Raw genomic sequence first — 20,284 nt, 5'->3', positions numbered from 1 at the left:
GCCTTTAAGCTGCATTTAGTCTTCTTGGAAACGCAAGTTTAAGACTAGTGAATACTCTTGTTTATTATAAGTGGAGCTATGATATTTAGCCTTCTCATATTATGAATGCCTATAAATTCGACATTTTAATTTGCTGCTTTGAAATATATGGTTTAGTTTTTACCACAAGTTCTCAAGTTTTAGTGCTCCACCTTTTTTTCTTGCTTTAATTACATTTTCTAATCCATGGAGTCAACACTAGTACATTAGCACATTAAGCTATACGACCAGCTGAAAGATTCCTATTGGCATTGAAGAGAGAAAACTTTGTTGCTCTGTTCTCGGTTTTCAACAACATGCTTTTGGTTGCATGATATGCACTTGCTTTTGGCTTGATCTTATTTCCCAATATGTCTTTAGTGCAGGTTCTCGATGAATGTCTGTTGGGACGAATGAACACTGCTGTGCTTATCCACTGCTCAGCTATGTGCGGTTGGTCAGATCACTCACCTTTCATTCCTGCATTCCATGCTGCTTTCAGCCTCTAGTGCAAGGTACAGCTAGGTAGATGCAGCTTCTTCTGGACTGGTGTCTAGGCCTCAAAATTAGATCCCTTGTGAAGAGGAAAAGAGGCTGTGTTTTATTCCAATTGACACCTGGTGATGCTCATTGTTCGGGTGGAATTTTTGTGTGTGTTTGTGTCTTTTATGTGCATATCCTGTGAAGCTGAGGTTTTCTTTGTCTTTCATATACTGTACATACACTACTGGGCTCTGGACATAGCATGGAAAGAATTGTATTATAATCGCATCACTTCCATTTCTTCTCAGCCCCATCCCCGCACTCGTTCTCAGTCTGTCTCTGCATATTCCACCAGGTTCCTCCTTTTCTTCTTCGTGTTCTTCTTTCTCCTGCTTGGTATTTTGGACTGGATCACACCACATTAAATGCCTCGCAGTCCTCTCTGTGCCTTCACAGAAGAACTTCACCGTTTTCATTCAACTGGTAATCACTGGTGCTTGTCCAGACTGTCTTTAAATGCCTCATGATTCACTCTTGTTTCATATACAGTAAGTACCGTGGTGGAAAAAAAATGTACCTTCTTTTTGTTTGCATGAGTGCCTGGTTTCAGAAATTTCCTCTGCATTTTATTTTTTCAACATATTTGGTATTGATAAGTCTTGTTGCATGTATATACTGTTCATGGAATCCAGCTGTCTTCATCTCCAGTCCGAGCAGGATATAAAAGATTTTTCTGGACTGAAACAAACCGCACTGTTTATATTTTACTTTTTTTTTTCATCTCAGGCACAGGATCGCAAATGAGGAGTGGTGGCTTAGCTGCATTCGTGACCTGCTAAAGATCTTTGCTCACCACAACCTGGATTACACGACCTGCACTGCTGTCCTCAAGACCTAGACACAGTCGCCCAAGGGGGGGCTGCTACAACTAATTTGCGCATCAATATTTGCCTAGAATTGCTTGCACCATGTCACCATAGCTCATCTACAGCGTGTGGTTGCTGGAATCAGAACTCTGACCATATCGGTTGTGAAACTCTTCGCAGTTTTCTCAGGTCAGAACCTAGGCATCCAGTCGAAACTTCAGAAGTTGAGAATATTTAGCCTCCTGTAGTAGCATGCTAGTAAAATTCTTATAGCATGCTTGAAGCATAAATAAAAAGCTACAGCATGCCACTTACACCTGATATCAGAGGCTGTAGATGGCCTTTCGTCTGCTACATCCAAATGTTTGTAACAAAGTATGCCTAGATTTTAATTCAGAGTTTTAGGCTTGTATAAAGGTGAGGCTCATGGATCCGCCTTTTGCTTTTGATAATCATTAGTAATTAGTTCATAATCTGTACAACTAGCTGCTGCAAGAGTAGATTTTATTAGTGGTCTCTCGTCATCTTGTCGTAGGTTTTAGATATGCGTTATGGCTAACCAGGGCCCACAGATAAAACAGCACTGTAGGTGCACTATGGTGTCGGTACAACAAAAAGGCAGGTCCTGAAAGTTTTTTTTTTTCTTTGCTAATGTAGCATCATTTTGGTGTTCATAATGTTAGACTATCATTAATTAATCAGTGGCTTTGCTGCATAGCCTGCATATGATCATCTCTTGCAAAATACTAAAAAAGGAAATAATATTGGTTAGATGAAAACTGCACATAAAGAATCCTTTTGTCCTTTTTTTTTTCTTTAACACCATAAAAGAGCTACGCATCTGAGTCACAATTGTTTTAGGACTAGCTTCGGCAGCATGCCTCATATATTCTAAGGTATTTGTTAGCCAGGTAAAAATCTAATAACCAAGGTGTTTAATATGGAAATCTACTTGTTCCGAGTTCATTTGTGCTGAAGAAAGTTTGTCTGCTTTGCATGGTTGTGAGATTTGGTGATTCTTGACTCGTGTGGCATCTCTATGTGCACGGATCGCCCTTTGTATGTTTTTGAGACTTTGGCCCAATGGCACACGAGCTTATTTTATAGCTCACCACTGGCGTGTTGCCTGCTGTTATATTTTCTATTATTTGTGTTGATATATATATGCCAGTATTTTATTAACTCGTTACCCTCGTTGACAATGCAGAAAGGCTGAACCAGTTTTCCAGGCATTATATGTTTGTTGAATATCTAAATAATGTATGCTTTGAAAATTTGGCTTGCTTATATTTCTTTATTTTTGTCACTTGTACTGTGCTAAGAACTTTGATGAGTAAGTGAACTTGTGCTATAGTCTTTGTAGAATGTATACTCTTTTTTTTTTTTTTTTTCATCCTGCAGTTGGTCAAATTTGTACAAGAGACTGAAGATGGTCATTTGCTGTGCAATGACTTTCCCTAGCTCGAGCATCAAAATGTCTTTTCATTTTCCATGACAGTCTTTGTTTTTATACATGGCAGAGTTCAATTGTTGCATTTCAAGTTTTGCCATTGCACTGAGTATAAATACACGCTATGAACTATGTGATGTGAGCCAAGGGTGTAAAGTGATATCTGTGGCAAGAATTTAGCTAGAACTATTGTTTGCAAATGGCCAGTGCAGTTCATTTATGCTGATTTTATTTATTAAAGAGATAAATTAACTATTATTTGTATAAATGGGTACTTGAAAATTTTAGTTATAACATGCAGGGCATTGTAAAGAACCGAACCAGTGCAATTTTTTATAACTGTAGCTCGAGAATTACTGTAAGCAATGTATTGAGGATAGCGAATGTCTAAGACATGAGCAAATATTTTGCTTTGCAGTTGAAACACCTGGTCATCAGAACAGTGCTTCGAGGCTTGTACAGTCTCAATTACTACCACCGAGCTCACGGTTAATGATCACGTGTCCCTTCGGTATTTCATGTACTTCCTTCAGTGTATGGAGAACAAACGTGTACCCACAAATATTGCAATGCTGGTGGTATTCTTGCGGTCCCCTTTTGTACTCTTCCAGAAGTTAGGTTATGAATTTAATAATTGATGGAATGAGAATATTAAAATTACTTACAATTCAGCTGCCGGCAATATATTTTAGCTTTTACACATTCCACATGTACCACATTACTGTTAGTTCCCTTTAGTAATCCTTGGCCTATGCAATATTGGTCAGGTGTATATATAATATTATACTCAAGATAATGTTCATTTTGTGTCCTTTTTGTTTTCATCTTTTTACATCTTGATTTTGTATGTTTGGGGATGATGCATTATTGATTATTCTTATCTGGTGTGATTGTAATGATTTTAAATGACATTACTTGAGTGTGCCAAAATTAATTGTGAATCATAGCGCAAAGAAAGCATGGACAACAAACACACAAATAAACAGTGCAGACTGTGTCGTCCACCTTTTATATGTTTCCCAAACTTCCGTATCTTCTGTATTGAAATAACTTAAGAAAGTAACAAAATTCCCGTAAAGAAAGGTGTTAGGCAAGGAGACACGGATCTTCCCTGTACTATTCAATGCTTGCTTAGAGGAAGTACTTGGAATAGAAGCAGTTAAGGATAAGGGTAGATGGAGAATACCTCAGTAATCTGCGATTTGCTGATCACATTGCCTTGCTAAGCAATGCAGGGATGAACTGCAAATAATGATTGATGACCTAAACAGAAAAAGTAGAAAGGTAGGCTTGAAAATCAGTATGCAGAAGACTAAGGTAATGTTCAACAGCCACAGAAAGGAACAGCAGTTTACATTAGGTAGCGAAGTGCTGGAACTAGTAGGCGAATATGTCTACTTAGGACAGGTAGTAACCGCAGAGGCGGACCATGAAAAGGAAATAAGAATAAGATTGGGATGGAGCGCATTTGGCAAGCACTCGCAGATAATGACTAGCAGCTTACCGATATCGCTCAAGAGGAAAGTATACAACAGTTGCATCTTACCTGTACTCACCTGTGGGGCTGAAACGTGGATGCTAACCGAGAGGGTTCTACTTAAGTTGAGGACAACCCAGAGGGCTGTGGAACAAAAATGGTAGGGGTAACATTAAGAGATAGGAAGCGTGCAGAGTGGGTCAGAGAAATAACTTAAGTTACCAACATTCTAGCGGAAATTAAGAAGAAGAAATGGACATGGGCAGAACATGTAGAGTGAAGAGAGGATAACCGATGGTCGCTTAGGGTAACAAACAATTCCAAGGGAAGGAAAGCGTAGCAGGGGTGGCAGATAGGTGGGTGGATGAGGTTAAGAAGTTCGCAGGGGTCAAGTGGATGCAGCTAACAGAACCGGGTTAATTGGAGAAATATGGGAGAGGCCTTCCCCCGGCAGTGGGTATAGTCAGGCTGATGATGATGATGAAAATCACTGCTTTGTAAAGCAAAGATGTTATAAGCAGAGCAGAGTACAGGGCATTGCCTTCGTGTGCCATTGAAACGTTACTAACTTTTCCTAGGCACTCCTGCGTCGTTATTGAAAGTGTCGCTATCATTGGTGGAAACGTCGGAACCGAAAGTAGTAGTGACATCCAGTTTCTATGTGTCCCCCAATCAGATGACCCGAGTTCAAAGACTCTGATAGCGACACTTTCAATGATGATGCAAACTCGGAATACGAACACTGACCCACAGCAACCACATAGGTTTTAAAGAGACATTGAGAGGAACTCCATCCAGTTATGTTTCTCAGTAACAATTGATCCATCCAGTTATTGTTCTCAGTAACAATTGATTCTCCAGCTCTTACTGGCTAAGTTTACATTTGTCCTCCCACAAAATACTAGATTGCCGAGAACATTGCATTTAGAAATCTTCGCACCAATCGATTCAGACTGATGGTGTCATCACTTAAAAGGACAAGTTGCCAGCATTTGGAAGTGAATGGTGGTTAGCGTCTGTTACCTTCACCCCAAGAAATAGTGTTGACTTGCATATTTTTGCTTGCAAAATTAGCCAGTGGTCACTGTGCTATGAAAATGTGACTTCCGATCAATGCAGGCCAACTTTTATTTTTTCTTAGTGCCCCTGTAAGAGTAAGTGATCTCCAGAATGTGCTATGTAATTCAGATTGGTGTGCGTCATAAGTGCCCTGTGGGCCAAGGATTCAGCTTTGCCGAAAAATGTGCGATCTCTACGCGTGATTCAGATGGGCTGAGGAGTGGGGTCTCTTGTGGCGCTCTTTCTTGCCCAGACGATGGTTGAAAAAAAAAGGGGAGTATTGTTGACTGTTTTTATTTAATTTTGTTATTGCTGTACGTGTGACCATTGTGAATTGTGAAAAGTGTTTCTTTGTAACTTTATCTTTGCTCTTATGCCTCTGTTCAGACAAACATGAACATGCACTTTTAAATGATGGCTTCACTAATCGGCATACATTGTGCTGAGATTGTTGTGTTTTAATTCTCTAAAAAAAGTATCTGCATCCCTCTGCAGTAACCCTCTGTAAACAGATATTATTATTTGAACTTAAGTAAAAATGTTTGATGTGATTGTACTTGTAAAGAAAAGGCACCGACAATGTGCTGCAAGCATTAATCATCTAAGGAATGAAACAGTTGACAACATTTGGAGGCCATCATTGCACAAGCCTGACATTGCACATAACTGCCCTCAGATGGTGGTAGTTGTGCTAAATTACTTCTATTTTGTAGATCAGGGGTCTCAAAAACGCAGAGTTCATGCTGTATTCGGAAAGCATGTTCCAGCCTCACGTGTCATCTTTGCCACTTGACTCATTTGCACATTAAAATCAATTAAAAGGCCTTATTCCCAGACTGTATGTTATCTTTGTGGAAATGAAGGGAAGCATTGCCCTTTTATTTATTATTTATTTCTATTCTTAATGCTTATTATTGTTTTTATTCGTACCTTTTTTTTTTTTTTTTTGCTCCTGGCCCCTGAGAAGTAAAATTTTCTCAATGTGGACCGCATAATGACATGAGTTTGAGGCCACTGCTAGACAGAAATTTTTGTTTCAGTAGAAGCCAACTTTGTTTTATAAGAAGTCTTTTTGAGTTATCATTAATTTACATTTAAGATTTGGATGCGTATTCGACTACAAACTTGAAGTTTGATAAGTGCTTGACATGTCGGTATTGCAGATGGTTGCACTATAATCGCGTGACTTGGCATCGTATTCCTTTGCGTGTGCCTTGACTTCTTTTAGACTGTTTATCACACTTGAATGATATATGCATGGGAATTTCGATCCTCAACAAATATAAATTAGCAGTGCTGATTTTAACATGCAGTTGATGGCATATATATACCACATATTGCAGTCTCACAAAAGCAGTCAAACGCTGCTGTGGCTTACAATAGTTCATATGTACCTGCATGAACATTGCATTGAGTGCCTTATTATTATTATTTGTTCCTCCTATACCATTGAAAGCAGGGGAGAAAAAACACAGCTGTCTTTATTAACACTATGATAACTGCTGCTGAGAATAATGTTTTTGCTATGCCACCAATGTCTGAAGTTAGGAAAAAGAACTGACCAATAGCTCTGTGTTGCACATAAGGAATGTGCTAGATTTACAACTAAGATGCCATTGCACCACTTGTTCTTTTATCAGCAGTCATGGCTATTACGCTCTTTTGAGAATTAAAGTAGCTTTGCTGTTCACTCTTACACTTCCTGTTGTTGCTGCTCTATAAGAAAAGTGCTCGTTAGTCTGTAGCCATCTGCATGCATGGTTGTTGGCCTATGGGAGTGTCATTTTGCGATTCACTTAAGATGTAATGGTGGTAAGTGGTCCGGATATTGAAGCGAACCAACCAATGAGTTTAGCAAAGCATGTGCTTCTATATGAATTGCACACAGTATGGAGAAGCTGGTGCTTTCTTAGCACATTACTGGCCGTTGTGTGTTGTTTTTATGGCATTAGGTTCTGGGTTTAAGCAATCAAACCAAATCCTTGCTCAGGACTTGCCCTTGAAACTGGTGCCTTTGGGAGCCAAAGGTTTAACAGGATGCAAGACTAGCAAAAAGCGAATTTATGTACGACCTGCCCTGCAGCTCACTAGCCACAATGGCAATTAGCTCTTTATTGCCGAGCAGAAACAAGGATGCAATGTAGAAACATCTGTGCAATCACTATGTGCATTTAGGAACCATGCCTGGCGCAAGTTAATCTGGAGCCCTCCGCTGCGGTAATTTTCCACCCTTCCTTCATCCTTTCCCATTGCTCGGGTGTCCCTCTTGTGCAAGAGTTACATCTTTTCTCTCTTTCGCAGCACCACTTACTTCATTGCACTGCAATGGCCAGGATGTCGCCTACAGCTTCTCCTCTTTCCAGATGTGGCAAGACCTTCAAAACTTTTGCCTTAGTCAGATGCCACTGAAGTCTGCAGCAGTCCCAACACAGAATTGCTCTATACTTAAAAGTAGTCCATGGTTCATATTAATTGAGCAGCACATGCAAACGATGGACTAGAAACTCCTTTTCTTGTCCGTCATCTGTGTGTGCTGCTCGTATGATACGAACCTCTACCAACTTGCCCAATTAGCTGTTCTAGCATAGTTCATGATTGAAGCTTTTCTTGCTGCCTGAACAAAAGCTGATCACCAGGTAGAAATATTAAAACAGCTCGAGAACTTTGATGCCTCTGGCTTGTTTGATGTAGCCAACATCAAGAAGCTGATTTCGTTTACTCTTGTGACTGGTCAATGAACTGAGACAGGATGCTGCCTGCTGTTGCTAGCTGCTGTTCTTAATTTTTATGCTACTGTAGCAGTAGTATAAACAATCATTATCTTGAAAGAACTGAAGACCACAAATCACGGTCTTGATTACGACGCGCTGTCACGTTGTCAACAGCCCTGTGCTGATATAAAGCATTACACTTTTGAACTAATCTTCCCTAAGGTTCAGAAAAATCATGGGTGTTCCATGGTGGGCCAACCTGTACGTGATGATGGACTACCTCGGCCGTTGGCAGGGCACCACAGAGTACCTGAGCCCAGACAAGAAGTGGAAGGCCGCCCCGGGTGGACAGAAAGCCCCACTTGTAGGTTGATTGGTGGGTTCCTTACTGCTTTGTGCGTTACGTGGGTGCAGCCAGCCTACCAGTTGGAAGCAGTGTGGTCTTTTTTTGTAAAAACTCGGAGGGCAGATTACAGCGAGAGCAGAAGCATTTTATTTTTTTAATTTTTTTTTTTTTCGGTTTTGGTAAAATATGGTCCTATGGCACCCTTCCTGGCTAAATAGAATATTGGTGGCATGAACATGATTGAAAGTAATTTTGTAATAATGTAAATTGGTGAAATTCAACTGCTGGTGTGTGTAGTGTACAAAATGCTGAATTTCGAATATTATGAACACTCTGGCACTGCAACAGTGATTGAGCTGTGACCACAAGGCCATAAATAATTCCTATCAGCCATAAACAGATTTGTGAGAGCGCACTTCCATGCTTGTGCATACAGATTTGGTTTGTTTTGGATGATGCGAAATTTCGGATGGTGCAATTCTGCAACCCAGTGAGTTTGTGTCATTGAGACTTTACCGGATTTTGATATTCACTTTGCAGCAAAAGAGACATTTGTCACTGTGCAAATCAAATCTGCTCTTTTCAAACCCACAACGTCAAGACTTAGAAGGCCTCCCCATGAACTTTGTTTCGAAAGTGAATGACAGTCCAACTTAGCCTTAGGTGTCATCTGCAACTAAAGAAGCCATTTTGATGTCACCACAGCCGGTGACATAGAAAGTAATGTTTGCTTTTTTTTTTTTTTTTATTGGAATACAGTAAGCTGTCAGTACGAGCCAACTTCATTTTGGTGTCAGTGCTGGTTAAAAATTTTCTAAGGCCATTTCTGGCAACATGACATATACATAGGGTTGTTCGTTTTCGGGTAAAACCCTATTTTACACGCTTTTTGCACCCCGAACATGTTGCTATAAATTGGGTAAAACCTGACCTTTCCTGGTTTCTGGAACGACTGTACCCATGGAACTCGTTGAAAGCTTGTATGAAAGAACCAAAGCAGAAGATATTCGAGCGATACTTTCTGATAAAGAGGTTCTTTATGCGAAGGCCGTCTTAATGAGAGATGCACTCGAGCCACTTTTATATGTCCAGAAAACGCTTGAAATAAAAAAAAAACATCTGTTGTCAAGCTTCGATCACCTCGTGAACATCAAGCAACAGCAGACTGTCAACGAGTTTTCCACGTTAACTGGTAAAAGAGATCGAGCAAAAGGCGTTTTGTCTGTGTTACCTAGGAGCAAGTTCCACATTAGTAAAAACTTGTGAAGGTTTGCGCGAAAATCTCGACTAAATGGAACTGCACTTTGAAACTGAACGCCTCGGACGAAGAAGAAAATCAGTTGACAATGTGGAAACTGGATGCCTATCAAGCTCTCTTTATTCCCATCAGGGGTAATGTGGGAGTTTAACCAGTACTTACTGGGAGCAAGCCCCACAAATGAAAGTGTTGAACTGATGGACTATTGGAAGAATGCAACTGTGCCCCATGCTAGCAAATGCACCTTTGACCTTGTTGTGTCTAGCTAATGGCAGCTCTGACGTTGAGTGAACGCTATCTCAGCTAGGATACCTCCAGAAAGCAGACAGGTGTCGGATGGAAACCGAAATGTTGCGCATGCAGATGATTATGTATATTAATATGACCACCTCACGCGAATAAAATGCTTCTTGCCCAAAACTGACCGTTTCACATCACTGACAGTAATAATTACGACAGAAACGCCGAACGATGAAATACTTTCATTAAAGCAACCCACAACATAGCTGTAATCGTTACCCACCGATTATGAGAAATCGAATAAATTATTAATTTCTAAATTTAACCCGATAAAACCTAAATTTTGAAGTGTTTTCATGAAAAAGCCCATTTCTCCCCTATTGTCAAGTCGAAAAATAATGCCCGATTTTTACCACCCGAATTTGAAAAAATATAAAACTCGAAAACGAATAACCCTACATATACAGAAAGGTGTGTGGCTAGGCCGGCTGTTTGCTCGTTACGAAACACGCAGCAGCGGCAGACGACAGAGACAGACAAGTTTACGTTCTTCTTGTCTATATTCAACATCTGCCATAACTGCCCTAATGATGCGTCAGCTACATCAGTTTGAGCAATGTGGATTGAAAGCTCCTGTATTGGTAATCTGATCAGTTGTAGACTGTGTTAAAGTCCCTGTTCTCCAGATAATCCAGTGCCGGCATTGCAAGTGAAAATTCACGGGCATGCCTTCGGCGAGTGATAGTTGCAGGTGACATGGCTGTGCATTGACTGGTTGTCGGGTTGGGTGACGTCACGAGAGACGTGGCCAGAGCTTCTCCTTGGAGATGGGAGGATGAGAGTGGAATCCAACCTTCCAGGACCCTTGAATCCCAAGTGCTTGGGGAAAGCGGGGACTTATGTCGCGTGATCTTTCATAAAATATGCACTCTTACCAAGATGGGGTATGCCAATGAGTATGTGTGTGATAATAGCAGCACATATTAAGGAATTTACCGATTAAATCTGCAGCAAATGCATGTGCACGAGCGGGAGCAAGTAATGCTGTCACATCATACCATTAAAGGCAAAGCATATCTATTTCCTCCCCCTCCCTCTTATTCTCTCCCTCTGAGCGCTTCGCTCAGTCAAGCCAAGTTCGGTGCTGCAATCTCTGTTACCAACATACTCTTGGCAGAACACTTGGCTCAGTTTATGCAGGATGTATGTAACCTCCTTTTTTTGATTCCCTGATATGAATGAGTGCTCATCATACAGTGTACATCTGCTTCCTTCCTTACAGAGCCCATACCAGCTTCTGTGGGGTGTGATAATTGCCGTCTTCGTCATGACATCGAAGAAAGTTTTTTCAAAATAACCACCGTCACCAGTGGAGCAGCGGAAACTGTTTCTTTTTTTCTTTCTTTTTTTTTTTTTTCTAATAAAGAAGTTGTTCAAGCACACTGAAGCATACTATCGGTCCTACTGCAGGAGCCATGACATAAGCAAAGACATTTGTTTGTGTCAACAAGAACAACATTTTTCATATTTTCTAATAGAACCTCCTTCACAGTATGCATGATTGAGGAATACTAGACTACTGAAGCCTACTGAACTTTTTCCTGTTTCCGCCATGTACTGAACACCTTGAAGGAGCGTTGGGCTAGTTGGTGCATGGTACAGAAAAAAAACTGGCGAAACGGACGCATTCACAAGGAGAAGTAGTACACAGGACAACGCTGGAATTTACACATTTTCCAGTGTCGTCCAGTGTCGTGCCCTTTCTGCTGTTTTTTTTTTTTCACGTATTGAACAGCATGTTTCTCATTGTACGGAACTTAAACTGTTGTTCCAGAATGATAATGTAAGACTTATACTTGTTATAAGTTATACTTGCTTACCACTTACCAATTCCCAGGAAACACATTTCATAAGACGTTTCAACAAAAACAGTAAGAAGCAATCGCTAGGCACTTTGCTCTTAAATTAAATTCAATGACAGTTACCACAAACATCAGCTCCAACACATTTGCTTTTCCTGTCATAATAGCATTTATTACATCAGAGTGGCTGATAAGGAGATACAATAAAAATAAATTAACTCTCTCAGCATCATCTTCAGCAACATTATAACAACACTGCACAAACAAAAATTTCTGGGTTGAAACTGGGGACAGGTGATCTCTGCACGTAAATTATGTATTTGTGTGTTTGTGTGTGTGGCAAAAAAAGCTTCTCGAGCACTCTTGCATAGGAACCTTTTTTGCTACAAACCCTAAAACTCCAACGTGAACTATATGAGAGCGAGACTCATTTCCCTCGTAAGTGATTCAAACGCGTCAACTGCCAGTGCAACGTTGCACTAAGGGACGGACACTTCGTCTTTGCCGCTGTGCTTTAGAATCAGACACTGGCTTCAACCATGTGCAAATGCTCCAATCTATATGTGGGTCAACTGCTATATATATATTACACATTTACAAGCTTGCCACAGGCAATCATTGTATCAGTACAGAAAGCTCGGGTGCACGTTATCTTCTTTAGTGTCCCCACCATTGAGAAACTGCTTATTGCTTTTAGGGAAAATTAATTTTAAGCTAGATTCAGAATGTTACTATAACAGCCAGTGCAATTTGAAATGTCAAGACACACCGCTTAGGTGCTCAACATTTAGAGTTTGTCAAATAATATTCTTCAAGCTTGCATTAGAATTAGCAACCTGGGTTCGATAGCACCATCTGCCGTCATGGGAGACTCGCAAACTGACGTGTGTAACAAAAATGACCTAAGCACACTTGTGAATCAATCTTTGCTCACTGAAAGAAGCTTGACTAGCATACTAGAAGCAGCTGATGTAACAGCGCTTAAGTTATCCTGTGCCTTAACATTAAGATAAGCTGCGCACGCATAATGTGACCACATTGAACAAGAGAAATTTTCAGGCTTATTTAGGCAAGAACAATTGAGCTGTTGTACTGATGTACTGGGTTTAACAGCGTATCAGCTCAAGCCTTTCCGAGCCTTGTATAAGCAAAGCAAAATTAAGTGTGGAATGTTTCAGCAACAGAATGTAAGTTGTCCGTTCTCGTGACACCTTCCAGCTTTAGAAAAAGCCAGGCCTTGTTGTGCTCCGTTCAGAGGAATTGTAAACATTGGAGAGTCTTATGAACAAGCATTACATACACTCAGGCAGCAGTCTGTTCAAAACAAGGCAAACAGAGTTCGTTTGTCTCACACTGTTGCTGAAGGCGGCTCCTTGGGAGCCACAGTAGTACATAATGCCATTGAAGTGTCTCTCATCTTTTAAATAATTAGTCCAAAAACTATACAGAGTAGAAACACAGTCACACGCACGTGTTGTGTTCACACAATGTGCCTCCTCGGATGAGGTGCTCCCGTTGATGCAGATCAATCCACAACAAAGTTGTAGTGTCTTGTCAACTGACGCTTGTCCACTTGTGATATCCTTATACCAAAGCATGTCCAAAGCCATCGACTGCTCATAGACAACCTGGCTGCTTAGACGAGAATTCCTGTAGCAGACCACTTGGTGTACAGGCAGCATTCGGAGAAGATATCTTTTTGGAGACCAAGTCATCGTGTGACACCTCTGCATCTTATTCACACCGTGAGCAGCATCACCTCTGCGGTGCACTGGAATGCAGCGTTGTGACTGACTGACGGCTGGCCACAGGACCAAATTGTAGGCACATCAATGTTGTGCATCACGGAGAGGAAAAGGAACTTGGGATCCTTGCTTTGCCATTGAAAGAGATTAAAAAAAGCCACATAAGCAGTCCCTCACTGTCTTGTTTAGGATGATAGAGCAGCCGGAATGACAACCCAAAACCAGTATGTTCTGGTTCTGGCAAAATTTCGTACAGCTGTCGAAACAATGTAGGCATGTACTTTCCAATCTTGTCATGCTGCAGTAAGGGCTGCTGTGCATGAAGTTCGAGCTGCAGCATATTCATCGCATGAATACATGCAGCCTGATCGTGCAGCTAGGAGTGCTTACAAACAACAGCCAACAATGAGACACTGTCTAGCCAAAGAATCACATGAAGACCACATGACCAGCACACACAGGGCCATGGGACATATGCGCATGGCGGACTACCACAAAGGCCTCTTCATGTCTTTGTTCCCACAATGAGTTTCTCGCAGAGCGCCCACGCAGTTCTTCATGCACTGTCCATTGCCGCATCCTATCACCTGGCGGCTGGCGCCTGGGGATGAGCTTTCCTGTGTGCACTGGGGGGTAGCCTGGCAAGCAGAAGACCTGCGTGGCCGGGCGGGGGTACCGGAACAACGGAGCTGCGGTCTCGCGTGGGGGTCGCGCCCGCACAGTCTGCCTCATCGCTGCCGTCGCCACAGGAGTCAAACCCATCGCACCACACGGTGCCTGGCACGCAGCGACCGTTCTGGCACTGACGCTGGTGCGCCAGACAGGGCGAGTCGCAGCCGGGCGGCTCGTCCGATCCGTCGTCGCAGTCGCGATAACTGTCGCAGAAGTTGTCCATGGGTATGCACTGGCCACTGTTACAGGTGTGCTGAGAGGCGGGACAGACTGTAGCAAAGGAGGAAAAATGGGAAAAAAGAAATGTCAGAGAAAATATTGTTTCCAGTACAAAACGCTGCTTGTTAAGCTAACATCATTAATGTTGAGAACCTTCTCAATTGGCAGCTTGACCTCCCTGTTCAGCTTGAGTGGCATTAGTCAACCAGACATAGTAACAACAGAGGAATTAGCGTAGCATGTTATGTAAATGGGACAAATGTAATATGTTGAAAAAGTTGTAACCATAGCGTTTATTTTATTTTACTTGTGGCCATCACAAGAAGTCCAAAGTCGAACAAGAAAACGCAGGCCAGACGGAATTATACTTTGTCTCACAAGATGCTTGCAGCACTGCGAAAGGCAGAGGCACCCGGGTCCAATCAGCATTGCGCGCACTACTATAGGCAATTGTGCTCCTACGCACCTCTCGCCCCCCATATTGACAGGGGTGACAGTAGGAGCACAATTCGCTATTATAGTGCACAGGGCGAGAGGCACTTGGGAACACAATTGCAAGGGCTCCTCTGCCTTTCACAGTGCTGCAGATTTCTTGTGAGATGAAGTATAGTGAGTGGCATATCTCCCTTGCAAGCAAAACTCTTGTCACAGATTCCACATAGCATACAGCAGGCGAGAGCTACAGAAGCTGGCCTCATTTTTTTCATTTAGAACAGCGAACTGGGCGAATTGAAATGGACTCACCTTTGTGATAACGAGCGCAAAAAACACTGCCAACACTGTGCTGCAGATTTCTTGTGAGATGAAGTATAGTGAGTGGCATATCTCCCTTGCAAGCAAAACTCTTGTCACAGATTCCACATAGCATACAGCAGGCGAGAGCTACAGAAGCTGGCCTCCTTTTTTTCATTTAGAACAGCGAACTGGGCTAACTGAAATGGACTCACCTTTGTGATAACGAGCACAAAAAACACTGCCAACACTGTGTCTGTCCATTTTTCTGTTGCGTGTTTTTCGCTTTTAGTTATTGGTTACACGATTCCTTTCTCATGTTTAACACAGTAAAATACAGGACTGTGTGCATTAGGTATTTGAAAGCTTATTGATGTCCACCCAATCAATGTAAATTTGGTCAGAAGTCCAAAGCGAGGTGTGCCTGAGTTAATGCTTATATTTTTTCTGCATTCAAATAACACCTCAAAAAACACGAAAGTGTATACACAAATAAATACACGATGTAATGAAGACGGAGACAGAATTTAAGAAACACAAGCAGCGTTTTCTTTGTGGAAAACTTTTTTTTTCCATCCTCTCCACTTGTGATTTTTGCTGCCATATCTATTATACATGTGCAGTACCATTAGAAGATGCATGGTGCACTATGCACAAAGGAATGCTAAATCAGTTCCCCTTACAGTCCCTGTCTCGGATTTCCTCGCAGTTTAAAACCATTCTGTGTGCACCAAAGCTGAGGAAGGCAGCTAAGAAGCTTCAGAGGGTCACGATACAGTTATTTCGCCATCCACGAAGTGAAGGATTTACAAACGTTTTATTTTCTGTCGAACTGCTGCTTTGCAGGAAGTTTTGTCAAGGAATTGTGTCATGCTCGCAGGCGCCATATTACGACTGTTATGACTGTACTTACGAGCTGTGCAATTGGCCTCGTCGCTTCCATCCCAGCAGTCAACAAATCCATTACAGCGGCGATCAAGTGGCAGGCAAGAAGTGTTGTTACTGCAGTGAAATCCATCGCTTCCGCATTCTGCAACAGAAGCAACAAACGCAACAACTTAGAGATAGCTAGATCCAAGAACCATACTTTACCCATTCAGTACCATTCTTTGGTTCCCAGCTGAATAGTTAATGAATGCTTAGTGAATGTCCTTTGCAATGACCAATTAATCCTGCCTCAAAGGATATATCTAACAATTTTCGACTAGAAATCGGCGGAACATTAAAAAGAAACACTGTTTCGAAAGGGTGAATTTATTATAGGAGCTTAAAACTGACCAATAAATATATGCCATGACATTTCAATTGAAATGAAATAAAATATTGCATAAAAGTAGTTCCTGAACCGACATTCTGCACGAGACGTGATAAGCAAAAACACCTGCAGCAAGCAGGCTTCATCCACCTTTGCAAATGGTACGTTTCGTAATTTGCCTGCCTATCAAAAGTTGGCGTTGTACGGATGTTTGTTTTCAATATCCTAATGGAGAAAGCAAAATGCATTTCTACATTGAGGGCCACAGGGCCGCACCATCGCATTTGAGGCCAAGAGTTACGCCACGTTTCTATCCCAGGTTTGTATGAATATTCAAGCAGCCGCAATAAGAGCTACCGGCCGCGACTTTGTTTTTTTACCAAAAAGCTTGCTTCACTGCATTGCACCGGTGACAAAGGTGAAGTTAAGCATTCAAGAAGGCTATGTGGGAAAAGCTGCCTGGCGTATTTCATTCCTCAGCAAAGCGAGATAAACGAGTTTGCACTAACGGCAGCACTTTAATGAGCGACTAATATTTCGAAGTTGAAACACGTGCATTAGTTGAGCGACGCACCGGTGGAATTACTCACCGCAATTGTATTCGTCGGTCATGTCGTAGCAGTTGAAATGGCCATCGCAACGGCGCTGTTCGGGGATGCAGAGCCCGTTGGAGCAGCGCCACTCGTCGTGGAGGCACTCTGGAAAGACGACGGCAATTGTTACCAATATTCGAACATGGGTTCACACAGTGCGTGAGATGCATCTAATTGGAGTCGCGGAACATGATTATGACGCACAAAAGTCCGAAATTGTTCGGAAATGCGCACACGCTAATTGTACATTTGTAGGCACGCACGAAAGGCGATTATCACTATACATTCATTAAAACTGCTCATTCTTGACAGTTTTTGTATGCTAAGCAGAACAGTGCTATCAGGGTAGCCATGATTTTTGTTTGGTTTCGCCTAGGGGAAGAGACCCCCTCCTTTAAATCTGCCCCTGGGCCGATGTTTTGAGCCACCTGTTGATAATAGAGATAACGGCTGCGGTACCTTCTCGGGGACTTTTGTTCCCGACTACACGGTACTTTATAATGCCAGTTTTTCGTCGCCAGCGAGTGGCGCCACTCACCGGAGTCGTCGACGCAGTGCACGGTAACGTTGTCGAGTCGCCGGCAGAGCTCGTTGGGCCCCGAGCACCAGCCACCGCAGCCTCGGGGGTCCCTGGGGTCTTTGGGCGTCACGCAGTGCGGCTTCGTCTCCTGGCCGCTCATGAAGCAAATCTCGCCCGGCTGGCACTGGTGGCACGGCCTCCCTGCGCAAACGGAGGTGGTGATGAGAAAAGACACATTACCTGTTGCACCCCTCATGGGCACCTCATCCAGCAACGGTTGGTATCGCAGTATTAGCCTGTCCTATCCCCTGTACACTGTCCCTTTCTAAGACTCACCTGCATATATCACTATTAGCCCGCTCCTTGGCCCTTGCGTCGTTAGAATGAAATCATACACAGTCGTGTTAGAAAGAAAAAACAAAACCACGGTATTTTTTTTTTTTTTTTTTCGGATTCCGTGAGCGGGCATACTCACAGTCATCGGGCATCGATGGCTGCGAAGCCGTGTCTGCCGTCGCCTGCTTGCGCGTCGTAGACGATGGCGGTGCAGTCGCGCTCTCGGGTTCCGAGCCTTGGTCGCCATCCTGCGGCGTCTCGGCGCTCGTCGTCGTTGTCGTGGCGGTGGTGGGGCAGAGGCAGCTCTTGAACTCGACCTCCTTGCCGCCCTGCTCGAGACAGGCCAGGTTGTCGGGAAGCAGGCTGCCACGGCCGTAGTGAGAGCGGCACTCGCGGCGCCGCGACCGCAGCCGGTTCGGGTTGCATTGGCCGTCGTGGCCCGTGCAATCGCTCCAGGGGGACCACGGGGACCAGGCCGCTACCAGAGAAGCATCGAGTCGGTTAATCGACGCCGACGGTGGATTAATTTCAACTGCATCCACGTCACATTCACATACGTATTGGCCGCCATGTCGGTGGACCAGGACGCTGACTATAGGCACTGGCAAGCTAGTGCATATAGGTTGTATCAGTGGCTCAAGGAGGCACTGGTTGTATTTAGTTGTATTCACTGTCGGTTGCCGCGCGGGGGACGATGGGAAAAATGAAGCCGTTTTCCGATTCCGGTCCGCCATAGCCTTGGTTACCATACCTTGGTCGTTGTCGTGAGGTTGTTTCGTTTTGGTAGTTCGGAAGATCCAAGGTACTGTGAACTCTGTGATTTGCTACAATAATGGTCACTTGCACTGTCTACGGATGCGCCAATAGGTCCTGCAGGTGTAAAAACTCTGAGAACAGCACAGCTGTCAACTTTTTGGGGTAGACGCCTGCTGTACGTGCGGGTCTTGCAATGTTGCTTCTGCTGCGTCATTTTGCTAAAGCATTGCCGAGCTGACTGTTCTGCTCGATGTGATATCAACGCAGTTGTGTATGTGCAAGTGATCGCATTTCTCAATGACAACTTCATAAACATGCTACTTTGAACCGTTGGAGGAGAACCTTTCGGACTGCTGCCCAGGCTCCCGGTACGTGTTAAAAGCCGAAGCTTATGCAGCGTAATCTATAAACGCGCTAAAGCGCTAATGGAAAGCGACGAATACCGTCAAGCTGTTGCACGTTACTAATTAGCTCTTGCTATGTTTTCTCTATGACTGCGGGTACCACACATACCGCTGCGCGCAGTACAAGCGTCGGGCTAAGATGATCTCGACGCCTGTTAGGGCCTGCTTTGTGGCCATACAAGTCAGTCCCTCAAAGCCCGCTTTCCTTCGGCGTTTTAGAACAATGCATGTTTCGCCCTACATGCTTGGGCACCGGGGTTTGGCTGGAAAGCTTTCCGCTACCAAAAAAATAAAAACAAAAGGAAAGTGTCGTTCGTGGAGAATCCGAACTGCGAAAACGCTGCTCGCAGACGGAAGCAAAGAGTGGAAATAACTGTCGTAAGGGTCACGTCTATCCGCGTAATTACTTTATATAAATAAAGTTTATTCTCTCTCTCTCTCTACAGTGTGCTAGAACATTCTAGCTCACTATAGTCACGTAATGACAGATCGTGATAGCGCTTCGCGATTTTGCTGCGCATCGTGTGAATCCACCACACGTCAACTTAGGTATGCGACGGCCGGGAAGCGTCGCCCCCGTGACCAAAAAAAATAGCGGATCCCCCCCCCCCCTCCCCCTTCTTCGTGCGATGACGTCATGTGAAATGAACCTATAGTGCGGGTATCACCACCTGCCCTGTGAGAGCTTGTTGAAAAGTGGCTTGCGCCAGTTCCACTGAGTTTGTTGCGTGCTCCGGCATCATGTGCGTGCTATCAATATAGTGCCTGGACACTTATTTACTTTTCGCATATGCTGATATTGGAATATGTATACAGCCGGAATCGAACTGGCAGACTTGTGCTTTTCGACAGAACGTCACATACATGTGCGGGGATTTATGATGTTATTTAGTTATGGCACTGGACCGAATTTAACAGTTTCAATAAACAGTCCAGTAGACAATTAAACAGTGAAAAATAGAGCTCAAATAGATAAGGAAAATTTCAGCACATGAACTACCCACAGCCTACCTTCACACTTCAGCGTCATGTCCTTTTTTGCATATATAGCGCGGAGTAGTAAACCGATTTCTTTTTCCTGTTAACCTCCCTGCTTTTTTTTCCTTCTCCATCTCCTCACGTACGGTCTACAAAATACAGAAATTTTCCAGGGCAGGTGTACGGGACTCCATCTCCCTCGCTGCATGGTGTACGTGTACAAAGCAAACAGTGACCATGCTGTATGGAGGGATGAATTTTATCACTGCCAGTTGCCCCCATTCATGCACCACCACATGCGACA

The 20,284-nt window shown here is 43.2% G+C and overlaps 2 protein-coding genes across 9 annotated transcripts in view; one reads left to right on the top strand and one right to left on the bottom strand.

The window, feature by feature from the left end:
* The window catches only part of Pfk (ATP-dependent 6-phosphofructokinase), a 73,262-nt gene extending 61,891 nt beyond the window's left edge, over positions 1-11,371 (top strand). The window contains exons 19-20 of one of the 3 annotated variants that reach the window (XM_084602853.1): positions 8,287-8,428; positions 11,191-11,371. In XM_084602853.1, coding sequence (XP_084458979.1) covers positions 8,287-8,428; positions 11,191-11,265 — 217 coding nt within the window. In that variant the 3' untranslated portion in view covers positions 11,266-11,371. Of the gene's footprint in view, positions 1-1,287; positions 2,756-8,286; positions 8,441-11,190 lie in introns of those variants that run through there. The other 2 variants (XM_084602855.1, XM_084602856.1) reach the window with 2 other exon arrangements.
* A 540-nt stretch (positions 11,372-11,911) lies between these two features.
* Positions 11,912-20,284, bottom strand: part of LOC146193889 (uncharacterized) — a 397,134-nt gene continuing 388,761 nt past the window's right edge. For all 6 annotated transcript variants that reach the window (XM_084602858.1, XM_084602859.1, XM_084602860.1 and 3 more), the window contains exons 9-13: positions 17,982-18,320; positions 17,525-17,707; positions 16,984-17,091; positions 16,052-16,168; positions 11,912-14,457 (exon numbers count right to left, since the gene is read on the bottom strand). In XM_084602858.1, the coding sequence (XP_084458984.1) occupies positions 14,099-14,457; positions 16,052-16,168; positions 16,984-17,091; positions 17,525-17,707; positions 17,982-18,320 (1,106 nt within the window). In that variant the 3' untranslated portion in view covers positions 11,912-14,098. The remainder of the gene's footprint in view (positions 14,458-16,051; positions 16,169-16,983; positions 17,092-17,524; positions 17,708-17,981; positions 18,321-20,284) is intronic.

This window comes from Amblyomma maculatum, chromosome 4 (assembly GCF_055883805.1).
Source record: "Amblyomma maculatum isolate TAMU_Amacu chromosome 4, ASM5588380v1, whole genome shotgun sequence".
In the NCBI taxonomy this organism is placed as follows: Eukaryota; Metazoa; Arthropoda; class Arachnida; order Ixodida; family Ixodidae; genus Amblyomma; species Amblyomma maculatum.
The sequence above is the reverse complement of the archived record's forward strand: the minus strand, read 5'-3'. Positions and strand labels throughout refer to the sequence as shown.